Source organism: Alternaria burnsii (assembly GCF_013036055.1).
Source record: "Alternaria burnsii strain CBS107.38 chromosome Unknown 732, whole genome shotgun sequence".
Taxonomy (NCBI): Eukaryota; Fungi; Ascomycota; class Dothideomycetes; order Pleosporales; family Pleosporaceae; genus Alternaria; species Alternaria burnsii.
The window spans coordinates 414,384-428,529 of record NW_024066113.1 but is presented as its reverse complement, the minus strand read 5'-3'; the positions used below and the strand labels follow the sequence as shown (position 1 = coordinate 428,529).

General features: G+C 52.1%; 5 protein-coding genes across 5 annotated transcripts; 1 reads left to right on the top strand and 4 right to left on the bottom strand.

The window, feature by feature from the left end:
- Positions 1–26: 26 nt before the first annotated feature.
- GT037_005605 (peptidyl-prolyl cis-trans isomerase d) lies at positions 27–1,307 on the bottom strand (the record flags this gene model as incomplete). Its single annotated transcript, XM_038930652.1, has 3 exons — positions 27–1,073; positions 1,147–1,214; positions 1,295–1,307. 3 exons carry the CDS (start codon positions 1,305–1,307, stop codon positions 27–29), a joined length of 1,128 nt encoding a protein of 375 aa, XP_038786341.1.
- An 809-nt stretch (positions 1,308–2,116) lies between these two features.
- Positions 2,117–3,624, bottom strand: GT037_005604 (ifrd domain-containing protein; the record flags this gene model as incomplete). Its single annotated transcript, XM_038930651.1, has 3 exons — positions 2,117–2,994; positions 3,042–3,316; positions 3,428–3,624. 3 exons carry the CDS (start codon positions 3,622–3,624, stop codon positions 2,117–2,119), a joined length of 1,350 nt encoding a protein of 449 aa, XP_038786340.1.
- Positions 3,625–5,966: 2,342 nt separating this feature from the next.
- Positions 5,967–7,611, bottom strand: GT037_005603 (uncharacterized protein; the record flags this gene model as incomplete). Its single annotated transcript, XM_038930650.1, has 5 exons — positions 5,967–6,213; positions 6,430–6,708; positions 6,766–6,783; positions 6,835–7,371; positions 7,541–7,611. The coding sequence occupies 5 exons, from the start codon at positions 7,609–7,611 to the stop codon at positions 5,967–5,969; spliced, it is 1,152 nt and encodes a 383-aa protein (XP_038786339.1).
- A 1,566-nt stretch (positions 7,612–9,177) lies between these two features.
- Positions 9,178–11,222, bottom strand: GT037_005602 (ccr4-not transcription complex; the record flags this gene model as incomplete). Its single annotated transcript, XM_038930649.1, has 3 exons — positions 9,178–9,238; positions 9,345–10,918; positions 10,968–11,222. 3 exons carry the CDS (start codon positions 11,220–11,222, stop codon positions 9,178–9,180), a joined length of 1,890 nt encoding a protein of 629 aa, XP_038786338.1.
- A 417-nt stretch (positions 11,223–11,639) lies between these two features.
- Positions 11,640–12,448, top strand: GT037_005601 (d-tyrosyl-trna deacylase; the record flags this gene model as incomplete). The annotated part of the gene is made up of 5 exons (XM_038930648.1): positions 11,640–11,646; positions 11,701–11,888; positions 11,936–11,978; positions 12,071–12,264; positions 12,368–12,448. 5 exons carry the CDS (start codon positions 11,640–11,642, stop codon positions 12,446–12,448), a joined length of 513 nt encoding a protein of 170 aa, XP_038786337.1.
- Between the last annotated feature and the right edge of the window lie 1,698 nt (positions 12,449–14,146).

Genomic DNA, 14,146 nt, shown 5'->3' with positions numbered 1-14,146 from the left:
AACTTCCTCCACGCATAACCAACCACCTAGTCAAAGTTGAAAGCGTTCTTGTAAGCCTTCTTCTCCTTCTCCTTCCTCGCTTGCACCCTCTTCTTCACTACATCCAACTCCTTGACAATGGCCGCATCGCCCGGCGCATACTTGGCCGCCTCGTGCAAGTCCGCCAGCGCCTCATCCTCGTTCTTCTTGCCCGCCTTGGCCTGTGCCCGCCTGAAATACGCCTTGGCCTTGTCTTTGTCTGTAATGCCCTCGATATCCAGCGCCTTTGTCGCATTCTCTGCCGCATCCCCAAATTGGCCCGACTTGTTCTGAAGAAGCGCAGAGTTGCTGTATAGCGAAATCTTCAATGCCTGGAGTTTAGGCCAGAGATCTGCCGGGTCGTCGTCGAGAGGGGCGGGGTATTCGTGGAGATAGCGGATACCCTTTTGGTATTTTGTGATGCCGAGTTTAAGATCACCCTTTTTGAAGGCGTCGTTGCCCATGTCCTTTAGCTTTGTAGCGATTTGGAGTATCTCCTCGCCTTTCCATTCGTCGTCTGCGTTCGCTTTCTGGTCTTCGGGGAAGTCCTCGTAGGGGTCGCCGGTTGCGTCGGAGATCTTTTCGGTGGCTTTGTCATAGTCTTCGCCAGAAAGCTCACCACAGTCGATGATAGTAGCGTCCTGCCAAGGCTTGTCGCCGCTCTGTGTCTTGAGGTTCTCAATCTGACGGACGATGCTCTTGCCGTTGATGACCTCGCCAAAGACAACGTGCTTCTTGTCGAGATGCGGCGTAGGCACTGTGGTGACGAAGAATTGGGAGCCGTTGGTTCCTGGACCGGCGTTGGCCATGCTCAGCAGGAACGGCTTGTCGTGCACTTTTTCAAAGTTCTCATCCTCGAACTTCTCGCCATATATGCTTTCTCCGCCTGTGCCGTTGCCCTGTGTGAAATCACCGCCTTGGATCATGAAGCCCTTGATGACGCGGTGGAAACTCGAGTTCTTGTAGTGGAGAGGCTTTCCAGATGCGCCTTCACCTTTCTCGCCGGTGCATAGTGCGCGGAAATTTTCGGCGGTCTTGGGGACGATATCGCTGTACTGTGCACATTGTTAATGGTGTGTTCAAATTGGTTGGATTGCGCGGATTTGCGTGACAAGTTGGGCGACGTACAAGCTCAAAGGCAACGCGGCCAGCCTTGACGCCGCCAATGGCGATGTCGAAGAAGACGCGAGGGCGCTCTGGATATTGTTAGCATACTTTCCAATTTTCTCTGGGTCACCAAAGCTCAGAAGTGAGCTTCATAAGTAACTTTACTTACTAGTGTCAGCCATGGTCGCTGAATCGCTTTGATTATGTGTGAGGAATTCGAAATAGTATGAACGAGGGGAATGGCACTGGGGCAATTGACAGAGTTGAAAGTGTTGGAGTTTATGTGCAAGACTGAAGAAAAGCACGGTGGTGGTAAGCTGTCCAGAACTTTCTACGAAGCTACAGCTACACCTTCATGCCGCGCCAAGCCCGCATTTACACACCGATACGACATTTCGGAGAGCCGAAATCCGGTTGATTGCAGTTTCTAAATCACTAACGACAGCTAGTTTCTTACTATCCAATTACAATGCGCAGCCACTCCTCATACTCTTTCTTTGAATCTCGTTGCATCTTGTAAACATTGACGCGATGCTCGCGATGAGGGGCAACGCGGGGCAATGCCCGGACTCCATTGTGGCCGTATCTTCCGAAAGCTATACGGCAAGCCTCAACATTAACTTCGCAAAGATTACCCAAACAAGCAGGTAATGTCACGGATGCAAAATGCGTTTTGCTATCCGGAGAGCCTTATTCTTGTCAAGTTCTATAATAGTCATGCTGCACCCTACGAGGTACACATTATGTTTTGTTACTGTGCTAGCATAAAGTCTAGCGTATTTCTTTGGGATTGACTTGAATACTGGATGAACTCTATAAAACAAGCTTCTTCGTACCCAGATCTTCAGGCTCCAGTCTACCTCTTTCCCTCACCAATCTCTCGCTGTAGTACGAAACAATAGCTCCAACAACGCCATCCACGCGCACAATAACAGAAGTCACTAGTGAAATCAACGTTAACACTAAGAAGATTTACCCCCAACTAACCACATTACCGCCTTGCAGACATAGAGAAAGGAAGAGCCGTCGAGACCATCTCATTCTGGTCGTAATGGTAAGTGAAACCACCCTGCAGCGTCCGTCGCAGGGCGTTTAGCCTCTGCAACTTCCACCACTTGTCGATCCGGACCTCGACGTTCTTGTTGATCTTGACCTTCATTCTGCCCGCTCCATAGGCCTTGCCAGTCTCCTCATGTAGAGCCGTGGAGTAAGCGGGACCGCGACTAGGCTTCTCGACAGTGTTGCGGATATCTGCAAAGGACGAGTGTAGTGCCTTGCGGTCCTTCTTGGAGATTCGACGCGTGGAGACGTTGGCGAGTTCGTCGAGCGTATGTAGAAGCTGGTCTTGTCTTCGGTAAACGGTGTAGCGCTTCACTAATCGCTCGCCGTTCCGAACGTGCTCTGGGTCGTCAGAGTCTTCGTCTTCTGGTGCGTCCTCATCTTCTTCTTGTGGGGTAAGGGACTTTTCGTAAAGGAGTGCAATGTTCTCGCCTGCTGCGATCTGAACACCGGAGTCGGCGCTCTCAAGCTGCTCGACGAAAGCTTCCATTGCAGCTTCTGTTTCCTCTTCCAGGTCTTCGATCTCAGTCGCAAGGAGACCCCATTCTTCTAACGCGGCAATCACAACGTTCCCCTCGTCTTGTGCATCGATGGATGCGCCGTCCGATTCAACAATCTCGATGAACAGGTTCATGATATCCAAGATCTCACCGTCGCCGGCGCCGGCGAAGAAGGCAGTTGTGCCAAGGGTGTGGATCGCATTGACTTTGATGGCAATGGAAGAAGAGGACTGTATCGATCGCTTGAGTTGGTCGGCCACGTCATCGTAGATGCTATCGGAGTCAAGAGTTACGGCGGTGACAGCCAGTGCTTACAACCGTTAGTAAAGTCTACCTGTTATGGCGCGTGTCTCATACCTTTGAGGGCTTCAACGACCTCGGCCTCTGTGGTTTCCTGCCTGATGCTCTTAATCATCGACGACACCAGTTCACCTACATGCCCCTCGACCTCATCCCTTGCATAGCGGGCCTTGAGAATGTGGGCATATGCTTTTAAGCTTTCGGTGCGGCCTTCGGTGCTGCTGCGCTTGAGGTTGGTGATTTGCTCGATGCGCGTGTTGAGCTCAGACTTCCACGCGTCTTCAGGTATGTTCACGTCCTCACCGTTGAGGACATCGTCGATGGATGCTGTGCTGTTGTATATGTTAGTGTGTGTTCATATACCAAAGTCGCGAAGCGATGATGTCACTGGTGCGATCGCGATGTGGGGAAGAATAAAAAGTCATGGACGTGGTCAAACTCACCTCCAAGCAGTTCCGTCGCTGAAGTCGTCCTCATCCTCCGAGTCATGTTCATGTCGGACGCGACTGGCGGCGCGTGACTGTGCTGGCGATCCAACTGCTGAAGTTGTCTTCGAGGCAGTTGTAGATGCAACGCGCGAACGGGCTTTGCGCGACATAGTCTTGTGGCTCTCAAGAGCCTGTTTCCGGAGATCGCGCATCGTGATTTGTAGATTGTGGGTGGCGTGGGCTTGCTGAGAGGCAAGTTTGGCGTATTTTTGTTGTTCGAGCCCGCGGGGAATGCAGTCGTGCTGGCAGTAGATTGCGGGGAACGCAGGGTGAAAACGCAGTTATTGCAACGGCAAAGAGTCTGTAAAATCAGGTGTGAAATGATACAGGTGAGGTTTGAAAGACATGAGTATGAGTCAGAGGAACAGGCAACCAAACTACAGGTTGCAAAAGTAGGACGACGTTGGTTCCAAGGGTGTGCAGGAGGCGACGTTCAGGTGTCAGATGTTCATCCATACGACTCTTTCCGACTCGGTGGCTGCCCAAAATGCGCTAAACCATGACCTACGTCATTGCAGTTTGCCTTGCTCGAGCAATCACATAATCATTGTCTTCGTATCTTTTCCTACTGCCGTAGTGTACAGAAGCACATCGTTCTCTATCGAACGCGCCAGCTGGACAGTACCTACCTATCATCCGTCGAGTGTAAGCCAGATGGCCCTGTCGCTGATTGGTCGTATGTACACCTACCTTCTTTTGGCATGGATGGGTACAGCAGCTGGCAAGGCACGGTAGTCCTCGCGTCGGTAAAACTAATTACACGTGCGGAACGGCGCAAAGTTGTCGATGAACTGATCCGTGAGAAGGGAATGCAGATGGAAGTTCAACTGGAAGTTCAGCTGCTGGCTCTTGTGGCTGCTCTTCAAGCCCGTTCACCAGCCCTACCTTGGCGAGACATTCCTCAATAGCCCTTCAGGCCCTCCGAGACATCTTTGAGGCTCATGCGGCTCAACTATGGCGGCCCGACGGTCGTATATCCGCTCAGCGTTCGAAATAGCTACGGCGCAGACAACGTTCGTGCACCGCGACCGTTCGCCGCACTGCAGGATCTAGATGGATATGAATAGATGAAAGGATCACGAGGCCAGATGCCCCATGCAATGCACGCATTTCGAAAGTGGCACAACCACGTGGAGCTTAGCTGTGCCAGCGGATCGTTTCCCGCGAATCGGCCTATTGCTGGACCTCAACCTCAGCTTCGGTTCTAGTCTATATGTGGCAGGCCATGCACGGGGTTTCAAGACGCAGGGCTTCGTCGATGAGTACATACGGCACAGAACCTTATCACAAGTTCGGTGTCTTGCGCGCATAAGTGTATACATGTATTCTGGATCCGAGTATAGGCATGTCGCTTCCACTGGTCATCGGCTTATCCGTGACAGCGGCAATGTTGGTGCCGCACCCATGTCCAACTCCATGTCCAGCCCCATGTTCCAACTCCAGGGCACCGCCAACGAATGGGTTACCTATTGCGACCCAGCTTCTCGTCGCCCTCCAGCCAACCGATCAGACTCGGCACCGACACCATGGTAAAAGGCGACCAGAGGCACACGCCGCAACGTGGAGTGAGTAAGAAACATGCGCCTAGGCGGCACAGTGTCAACGTACCAGCAATGCAATGCCTACCTCGAATACCCTGCACATCATTGATATGATCTCCTCTGTTGGCTTACAAACGCCTTACCAGATTCACTCCGCACCGAGCAGCTTGATAAAGCCCACATGTGCGCAATGTCGCATTGTCTTGTTGTGGGGAGGACTGTGAAGCGAGGCTTATGCGGCACGGTCACCAACACATCTCTACTCGGCATATAACACCATAGCGAGTAGGTATCAACGGGATCCAGTTCCTCCGAATTACGCGAAAGCGATCACCAGAGTCAACAAGGATGTTGATCCTACCAACGTTGCTGAGACCCTCACGATGTCGATAGGCAAGCTCCACCGAACTAGTTTTATTCAGGCATCTGATGCGCGACCAAAGTAGCGAGTGGAGTGCCTGCCTAAACGGATGAATATTGGATTCCATTCATGCGCAATTGCAATTGGTCTGTTCGTATAGAATGTACCTTGCGCACTACGGTCCGATTTGCAACCACGTCGTATACATGAACTAGTTTCGATATTGTACTACTGTAAAGCGAATGGACAAAGTGCAAGTACAAGACCAAGGAGAACTCCCAAAACGCCCTCGAGGCCCGCCATGCTAGCCCGATCATGATCTATACCCCGCCTTGACCACGCGATGCTATGCAAAAGATCAAAGAAATCACAAAACAATGCGATGAACGAGAGAATAGGGAAATTATGCGAACCGCAACCACCTCGAGCGAGACCCTGCCCTTCGCCTAATGTTACCTTTACCGCTCAGGATAAGTCTCCGGTCCAGGGGGTTGGTGCACCAAATAAGTCTCCGGTGTCTGTTTCAAGTCCAAGCAGCATATCTTGTGCGGCAAGTTCCGCGTTGGTGAGGTGCCGTTGCGGTTGTGGTGGGTCATTCTGTAATTGAATTGATGAAGAATGCAATTCTTGTTCTTGATGAACGTTCCACCATGATAACGACGTTGATGCGGATGTTGATAGAGGTAATGCCGGTAATGACGATGCGCTTAAACGACTGATGCCTGCACTTGAACTGCCACCCCTGCTGCGTCCACCGGCTCTGCCTCCTCTTCTTGACGGTGATTTGGCGATCCTGCCTCGTGTGATGCCGGCGTAACGGCTTCTTGTTGATATCGCTGCTGTTGATGATCGTTGTGGCAATGCTCGTACAGTCCCACCCTCGACCTCTCCAAGCATTCGTACACGCTGAGCACTACCCGTAGCATGCCCCATCGTCTCTTCGCCCCCTCCTGTAATTCCAGTACTACCCCTGTCATCCCTATGCACACCCAATCAGCCCTCCTCTTCCTCATCTCCCCCTTTTGTTTTCCTCCGTCTTTGAAGGATGGACTCACTGATGAGAACCTCCCGCGCCTTCTGGCCACCCAAACGGAAATGCGCTTCTCTCTCCTGGCCTCCGCTTGGGAATGTCGATGTGATGGAAGTTGCGTAGATGCTCGACTAAATGGTCTCTTCGCGTGAAACCTTTGTCACCGACGCGGTTACAGCGGGGCACGTTGCACGGGTATTCTGGAGTCCCGACACCGTGAACGGTGGATTGGTGGCGCTGAAGGTCCGCGAGGCGGGTGAAGTTTGCTGAGGAAGAGCAGCCGGGGATATCGCAGGTCCATGTTCTGTGAAATGGGAGCATGATTAGTTGATGAACGCACAAGCGAATGGAGGAACTTTACTTTGTGCGGCTACTACTTCTGCTTTGATATCAGCATGATAGTGTGAAATTTTGGTGGGAAAGTGCTTACCTAGTTGGGCCTTGCGATGTGTTCATTCCTAGATCGTCGCCGTGACTTTGCCAACTTCCAACATCATACCCACTGGCTACTGGTTGTTGATACCCAGCAGTATGTGTAACAGTTACCGGTTGTGTATAATAGTCTGGGATGATTTGGTATGGTTGAGGTGGATATTGTTGATACTGTGCGTAATAGGCATTGATTTGAGATTGAGTATATTGTGGCACTCCTGAGTGTGGATAAGAGGCTTGATAGCTGTAGTTACCTTGGTCGGACGAGGAGTACTGATCATACGAGTCAACACCGAAGATTGCTGTAAATACTGGAGTGACACTTACGCTGTATCCGGACATGGCGGGCGAAGGCGGTTGTTCCTGCTTTGGACGTATCGACTTTGTTTTCTTGGTACGGGTGGTAGCACTAGAAGGGCGATAGGCGGGCGCCACGGGCGAAGTGATGATGCGTAGTTTTTGTGGTCTGGATGATCTCCTCGTGCTAGTTACTGAAGAGTGTCTTCGAGGCCGTAGTTGGACCTGCTCAAGAGACCTATGAAGCCTTGGTTAGATGTTATTGATGATTTTGATGCTTCTACTATCGTGGAACGGTCATGAGTCTTATATCAAGATAAGTGCGATAACCCTTTTCCTGCTCTTGAACGGAGACCGATCACTGCCACCCCGCGGCTTATGCTATGAACGGGACTGCATAGACTCACAGGTACTTCGGAGGGAATGAGCTATCAGGGCGCCCAAAGGCATCTCCATGCGAGCCGTAGTGCACCAACATGGTGATGACGAACAAAAGTAGAAGTGTGGTAAGGCGAGAAAGCAAATCGGGTTGCGGATTCGGCCGGGTGTGTGTGGCGATCGTATCTTTCGTAAGATTTGATCTCCTTTGTGTAAGTGACGCTACGCCAGAGGCCAAATGTTTGAATATAGAAGTCCAAGGTTGCTGAGGTGGATTTGTAGGATGGCGAGGCGAAGTCGATACCAGTGTAGTGGTACCCCACACGACTATCGGTATAGGGCTGACAACGACTAGTGCCCGTGCCGACACCGGAAAATCAAGTAGGAGCTGAATCAAAAGGCCTAATCTTGCGGTATGTGGTGGATAGATCGGGGCGGTGAAATAATGATCTAAGTGAAGAAGCAGGAAGCACAACGGAAGACAATAGTAGATCTGTGTCGTCTCCGCTGTCTTATGGCGATGCAGGGCGACTGCCCTAGGCCCCGATCCAACTTTAATTGAACTGTAGCAACTATTTCATTTGTCGTTGTCATTGCTTGGCAAGGCAGAGAGCTAGAATAGTCCGATGCATACAGGTTGGTATTCTGATCTTTGTGTGCCGGGATTCATGATGGGCATAGTTCACCGATTAACACATAAGCGGGTAGGTGGATGGGCCGCTGTGTGACTGTTGGTGCATGCGTGTCTTGCTCCCGTACTTTCGTTCCACGATGAAGGATTCAACCCCTGTCTAGCTGCATGATATGGGCTGGAGCCTGGGAGTTTCGAGATGCTTTACACTTCTCTGGTTGGCTCTTGATCACGTCTTAGTACAGGAACGCTCAATACACTTGAGATGACAGCCTGATTGCGGGAACAAGCGCCATCCTGATGAAGCTTCTAATGCGATCGAATTCGAACTTGGCTTGACCGCTCGTCCCGGAGCGGATTAGCTGTCATCAAACGCCCATTTGTGTCCTTTCTGCGTTCATTCCTGCTGCTCGTTGTAAGTGGGTCAATTAACCCGCAACCTGGTGGAGTTTGACCGGCTCATGAATGCCGTAAAATGATTGACGCTGTAACCGCTCAACTCAAATTCATGCACAACTTAGTGCTGCCGGGCGTAACGGGGCGTAATGGAAGCTTGAACGTTACGGAAGGATTCTCGCTAAGGCGGCCAGTGGAGAGCGACCAGCCTCCCCCTGCAGCCCTGTAGTCTCCACGCGATTGGGGGCGAAATCCAGCGTAACCCAATGCCGACCAATTGAGCACATTCCGCAGCTGTTAGCCACATCATGTCAGATTACGCCCGGCGCTCAGACCGCTACGACACCCCTGGCGGGTCAAATTGTAGCGGGCTGGAGCTGCGCTTGGCAGGTGAGCCTCAATAAGTTCCACTTGATCCATGCATGATGTCTCACCGTAGATGGTTCTACCCATGGTCGATCTGATGTTTGTGGGTGAAGGTCAGTATGCAGCGGAGCCTGGACAGGAGAAGGTTTCGGATCCGAAGAGCAAACAGATATCGCCCGAGATGGGACCCATTCCAAGACTACCTAATACTTGATACAGAACGCGACTACCAAGCCGAGCATGCGGGTCGGTAAGAAGAAAGTAACCTACGGCTCATAGCTCATCTTCCAAGAACTTGTAGGCAAATCGGAAGTCTGCTTTCCTTCGGTTCATCCTGAAATAAGGTTAGCTCTGTATGACGTGCAGAAATAGCACCGCGTGGCGCGACTTTGTCATACGACAGCCCTACGTGAGGCTGGTGGACGGAATTAGGTACTTACCATGTCGACTCGTAGTCGAAGAATCTATACGTCCCCTGCTCGTAGTCTTCTGTTATCGCCTTTGGCTCTTCGTGTCGTTGGAACCATGTTTGATACTGCTTGTGGAATCTCCAGCTTTGCGACTTGAGTGCTTTCGCTGCCAGGTATTGCTGGTATGTACCTTGGCGATAGTAGAAGGCATAGAAGAGAGCGTCGGTCTCAATCCGGGAGTATAGGCGAGGATCATCGAAGATTGGTAACGGCTCTTGCGGGTAGTGCGCGGGCGTAAACGGATAGGGATTCTGGGGACGGTAGTGGCGGGGCGCCTCAGTGTCGGCAGAGTCCGGCGCGGTAGCCATGGATGCTGCTAGCATGCGCTCATCAGGAGGTTTTGTTGCAGAGGCGGATATGTCATTTTTAGTCGCTTCGAAGGAATCCAGGAGATCCTGTAAGCTTGAAGGAAGGTGATATACTGACTCTTCCTCGTCGTCTTCAGCATGGGATTCACCATTTGTTAACGGCGGAGTAGCAGCCGAGGACTCTTCTTCTTCTACAGGTTCAGGAGCCGGTGTTCTTCTGCTGGACTTTGAAGCATCTTCCGACGAAGCAGCGCGCGAAAGCGTCTCCTTCTCGACAGCAGGCGTAGCGGGTATACTTGCCGCGGGAGCTGGTGATGCTTGTGCGGATTCGGCTGGCTGTGTGCGGGCGGCTGGTTGGGAATGTGTTATGGCTGGAGAACTGGTAGCACTTGCGCGTGCGCCAGGAGCAAGGCCTGACTGTGCCGCGGCAGCTCCCGGTGGTGGTGGCAAAGGGGCAATGCCCACTCCATTTTTATCACTCGCAGCTGCAGCGGCGGCGGCCGAGGCGTACTTCAGAGGCTCACCCGTCGTCCGTGTGGGTATGGGCGCGGGCTTCATGGCGTTGCCCGTGGTATTTGAGGCACCAGGCAAGGGCGTATGCAGCGTTGCTAGTGCTGGTAATGGCGACTTCATCTGTGTCGAGGGCCGTCTCGCTGCTTGTTGCACAGCTTCTGTCGCTTTTGGCTTTGGCGCTGGTGGTCGTATGTCCGACTCGTCATTATCTGCTACCGACTGCGATTCGTGCGATGAGACCTGGTCGAGGCCTTCGCCCAAGCCGAAGATGGCCTCCTCCTCTTGCAGGTTGAAGTCGTCGTACATTGTGTCGTCGTCGGCAAAATCAGGGTCCTGATTACTTTCCACGTAGTACTTGATGCCGTCTTCGATTCCCTTGACCTGCTCTGTCTCGACGTTGCCGTTCTCGAGCGCTCGATGCAGCAGATCCAGCTTGGACTGATGCCATTTATTTCGCTCGACCGACTCTTCCAGCTCTGCTATCCGCTCCGCCTTGGAGTTGTCGCCCTTCTTCGTCTTCTTTACGTTGGCATGCAGCGTCTCGATTTCGGCCTCGATGGTCTCTATTTGCCGCTCCAGCTCCTCGTTCATTTGCTGCAGGAACTCGACCATCTCCATCTTCTCCTTGTCCTTGGGGTCGATCTTGGACGCTAATTGCAGCCCCTCCTTGGAGTATGCTTTCGTCTTCATCTCCTTTTCGACGGCCTTGAAGCGCTCCATTTGCTGTCACATGTCAGCATCCCATCATGCCAGGCCACGGCGGGCACCCTACTGTCTCGATGAGCTTCCGGTGGTCCAGCAGCGGCTTCTTGTCCTTGATCTCGGACATGGCAGCCCACGTCTTGATCTGGTCCCGCGACCGCTGCAGCTTCTTGATCTCCTTCTTCAGCTGGTCTTCGAGCTTCTCCTTCTGCGAGGGATTGCCCGTTTGCATAATCTTCTCGTATATGTTCTCAAACGTCGCGACGCCTTCTGCGACTTTCTTGAAGCATTTGTCAATCTCCTGCTGGAGTTTCCGTGCGGCCATGGCGGTGGTGGAGCCTCGTCCTGAGGGCTTTGGCGAGGGTTACGGCAATGTTTGCGTCGGTGCCGGTGCTAGCCGCCGTGTGACAGTCGAATCGCGCGAATGAAGGCGTTCGACGGCAATAGTGTCGAATTGTTTGTCGTGGGCTCAGTGCGGAGGTTGAGGTATCGCATAGGTAACGCGAAGCCACAGGGCTGGCCTAGCGTAGTTGCCAAGAGTGCGGCCACTAGCCACCAATCGCCCCACGCGTCGCTGTTTCACCTACGCGTTCCACGTCTTCTCAGCCTCGTCTCACAACTATTGCATGTCCGAATTCCCATGTGTGACGTCGTTACGCGTCTCGACATATCACCCTGAGGCTATCGCGCAACGAGGGGCACCACCATCTTCCTCACACAGCGCAGTTGCTACCCCGCCATCATGAGGAGTACCGACCCCGCCACTATGCACTCGTAACCACGACCATGCTAACACTGTCTAGCCGTGCTGCAAAGGGTCAAGTCGGCTTCCGTCACAGTCGATGGCCAATTGGTCTCCTCCATTGGCAAGGGGTTGCTGGTCCTTGCTGCCGTCTCCAAAGACGACACTGAGAAGGATGTCGAGGCCATGGCTAGCAAGATACTAAAGGCCAAGCTCTGGGACGATGAATCCAAAGACCCGCCAGGCCGTGTATGATGCCAGACTTGCCTCTTTTGATTCAAGACTGATCTGTCAAGTGGAAATGCAGCGTGGCCGACATCCATGGCGAGGTTTTGTGTGGTAGGTTGAAACGCCGAGACTCTCTTAGTTTGCCATGGTGGTGCCAGTAGCGGCGCTGTTGCTACGAAAGAGGGCATGCTAAGAAGTCTCAGTTTCCCAATTCACCCTGTTGGCCTCAATGAAGAAAGGCAACAAGCCTGACTTCCACCAATCCGCAAACGGCGAGAAAGCCAAGACACTATACCAAGCCTTCTACAACAAGGTGGGAGCCCTATATGAGCCCGGCAGGGTAAAAGACGGCGTTTTCGCTGCTATGATGGACGTTGCTTTAGTCAATGATGGGCCGGTACGTTGAGACCACACCTCTCTAGATGGCCAAGTGCAAATTGAGCACTGCATACCCTGAGTATGTGCCGCAGCCGCCTACGCGTGCTAACAAGCACGACTAGGTCACTATTCAAATCGATACCAATCCGCCAAAGATGGATGATACAACTCCAGGTGGCTCGGCTCCGAACGCAGCTACATAAGTGACGACAGACGTCAATGACCGCAAGCAGCATGCCAGTTTGCATTTGGACGACATACTAAAATATCCGATTTCCTGCATTCAACAACATGACCAAGGTCACGCATAAATTCCAGATACCCATGGAACGCCTTGAGTAGAATTCAATACGATCAACATTCGAGATCACCTACATGCGCCCACCGACAGCATGATATGACACACCACACTACAAGTATACACTCAGCATCTGGTATGTTTACCGACATGGTGACCACGATGATCGACGTCAACATGGCTCGACCCAACGGAGATCAAATCAAATCTCGCACAATACCTTTCCGAGCTTTCTCGGATCGATCCTCCATTCCATTACCGTGTCTCTGACGGGAGACTTGCTTAAGCAGCCACAATATACGCGGCAGGTAAATACAACCATCGTCTACCCATGTTGCCCGGCATAGCTGCCCGACTCTACAAAATGTCTGCTTATGTCAGATCTGTCGGCTAGACGGCTTAGGTGTAACTCCACCCCGGAGACAGGGGTTCATAGTATTCTGACACATTGTGCTTTGTTAGCCGACATGCAGTTGGATTGCATCTTGCATACGCCCGACATCACGGCCATCAACAGCTTCCGCGAATGATACCATAGCCTGCCGCTCAAGTGAATACCTATGCCGTTCCGGGTAGCGAACGCGAGTGGGGTGAGCTTGTAGATGGGCTCAAAGCTCATTCCTTGATGACTGTTCAACAGGAGGATACTTGGCTACTAGTCGCCACCCCCGTCCGAGCTCGTTGTACAGCTTTCCGGGCTGACGGGTTCTCCGAGACCAACAGTATAATGACTATCATCGTTGTCTGCTGACCGATATCTCTCGGAGCCAGAAAAGGTTCCACTGAAGCTAGAGCCTTCTGATCAACGCCACGCGTCCGAAATATGATGCTTCCAAATAATATCCGCATCTCGATTAAATGGTCAGGCGCTTACCTCCAATGAGAGGATACACACCACCCAGGATCGTCTGAAACATATCCTTCCTTAGATTGCCTGCATCGTTGCTGACGATTGTACGAACGCATGAATAGGTCGTAAGCGGTATGGTCTTCGTCTTCACTCGTGGAGTGGGCCGTGGCCACAATGTTCTTGATATCTTGTCTTACACCTCGGTTGCTCTCTGGCTTACTCTGCACTGGCAGCTTTGTCATGCAGCGACTCTGTTCGTTCTGCAGGTCGTGTTTGGCCTGATACACATACACGACAGTGGGCCGCCTGATCCGTACTTCCCAACTTCTATTTTTGCTCCTGCTTCGTAGTGCGCTCGATCTTCACCGAATCTGTGGCGCTCTTCGGCAGAACGGCTTCCAGTCCTCCTATGATCTTACGCATTTCTTTCCCTTCTATCATCTGAAATGCTTGCGTCGTCTAACCCTCGGTGCTTCTTTCCGGTTCATCGTCAGCCTGGTTTTCTTCTCGCGCTTCTTTACGAACCACATCGCGATTGACCTTGCAAATCGACATCGAAATAGCATGCTGTGACATACACCACTGATGTATATCAATACCTGCACCATTCCTCCTCTTTGGATAGCGAATACGCAAACATGGGACAGTATCGCATTCGATCGGGTTGAAGGTCTCCAATAGATCACGGTAGTGTTGCTCTGATATGGTAGGGTAAACAGTGTCGCATCAACCGTACTTGAACGCTCGCTGCGT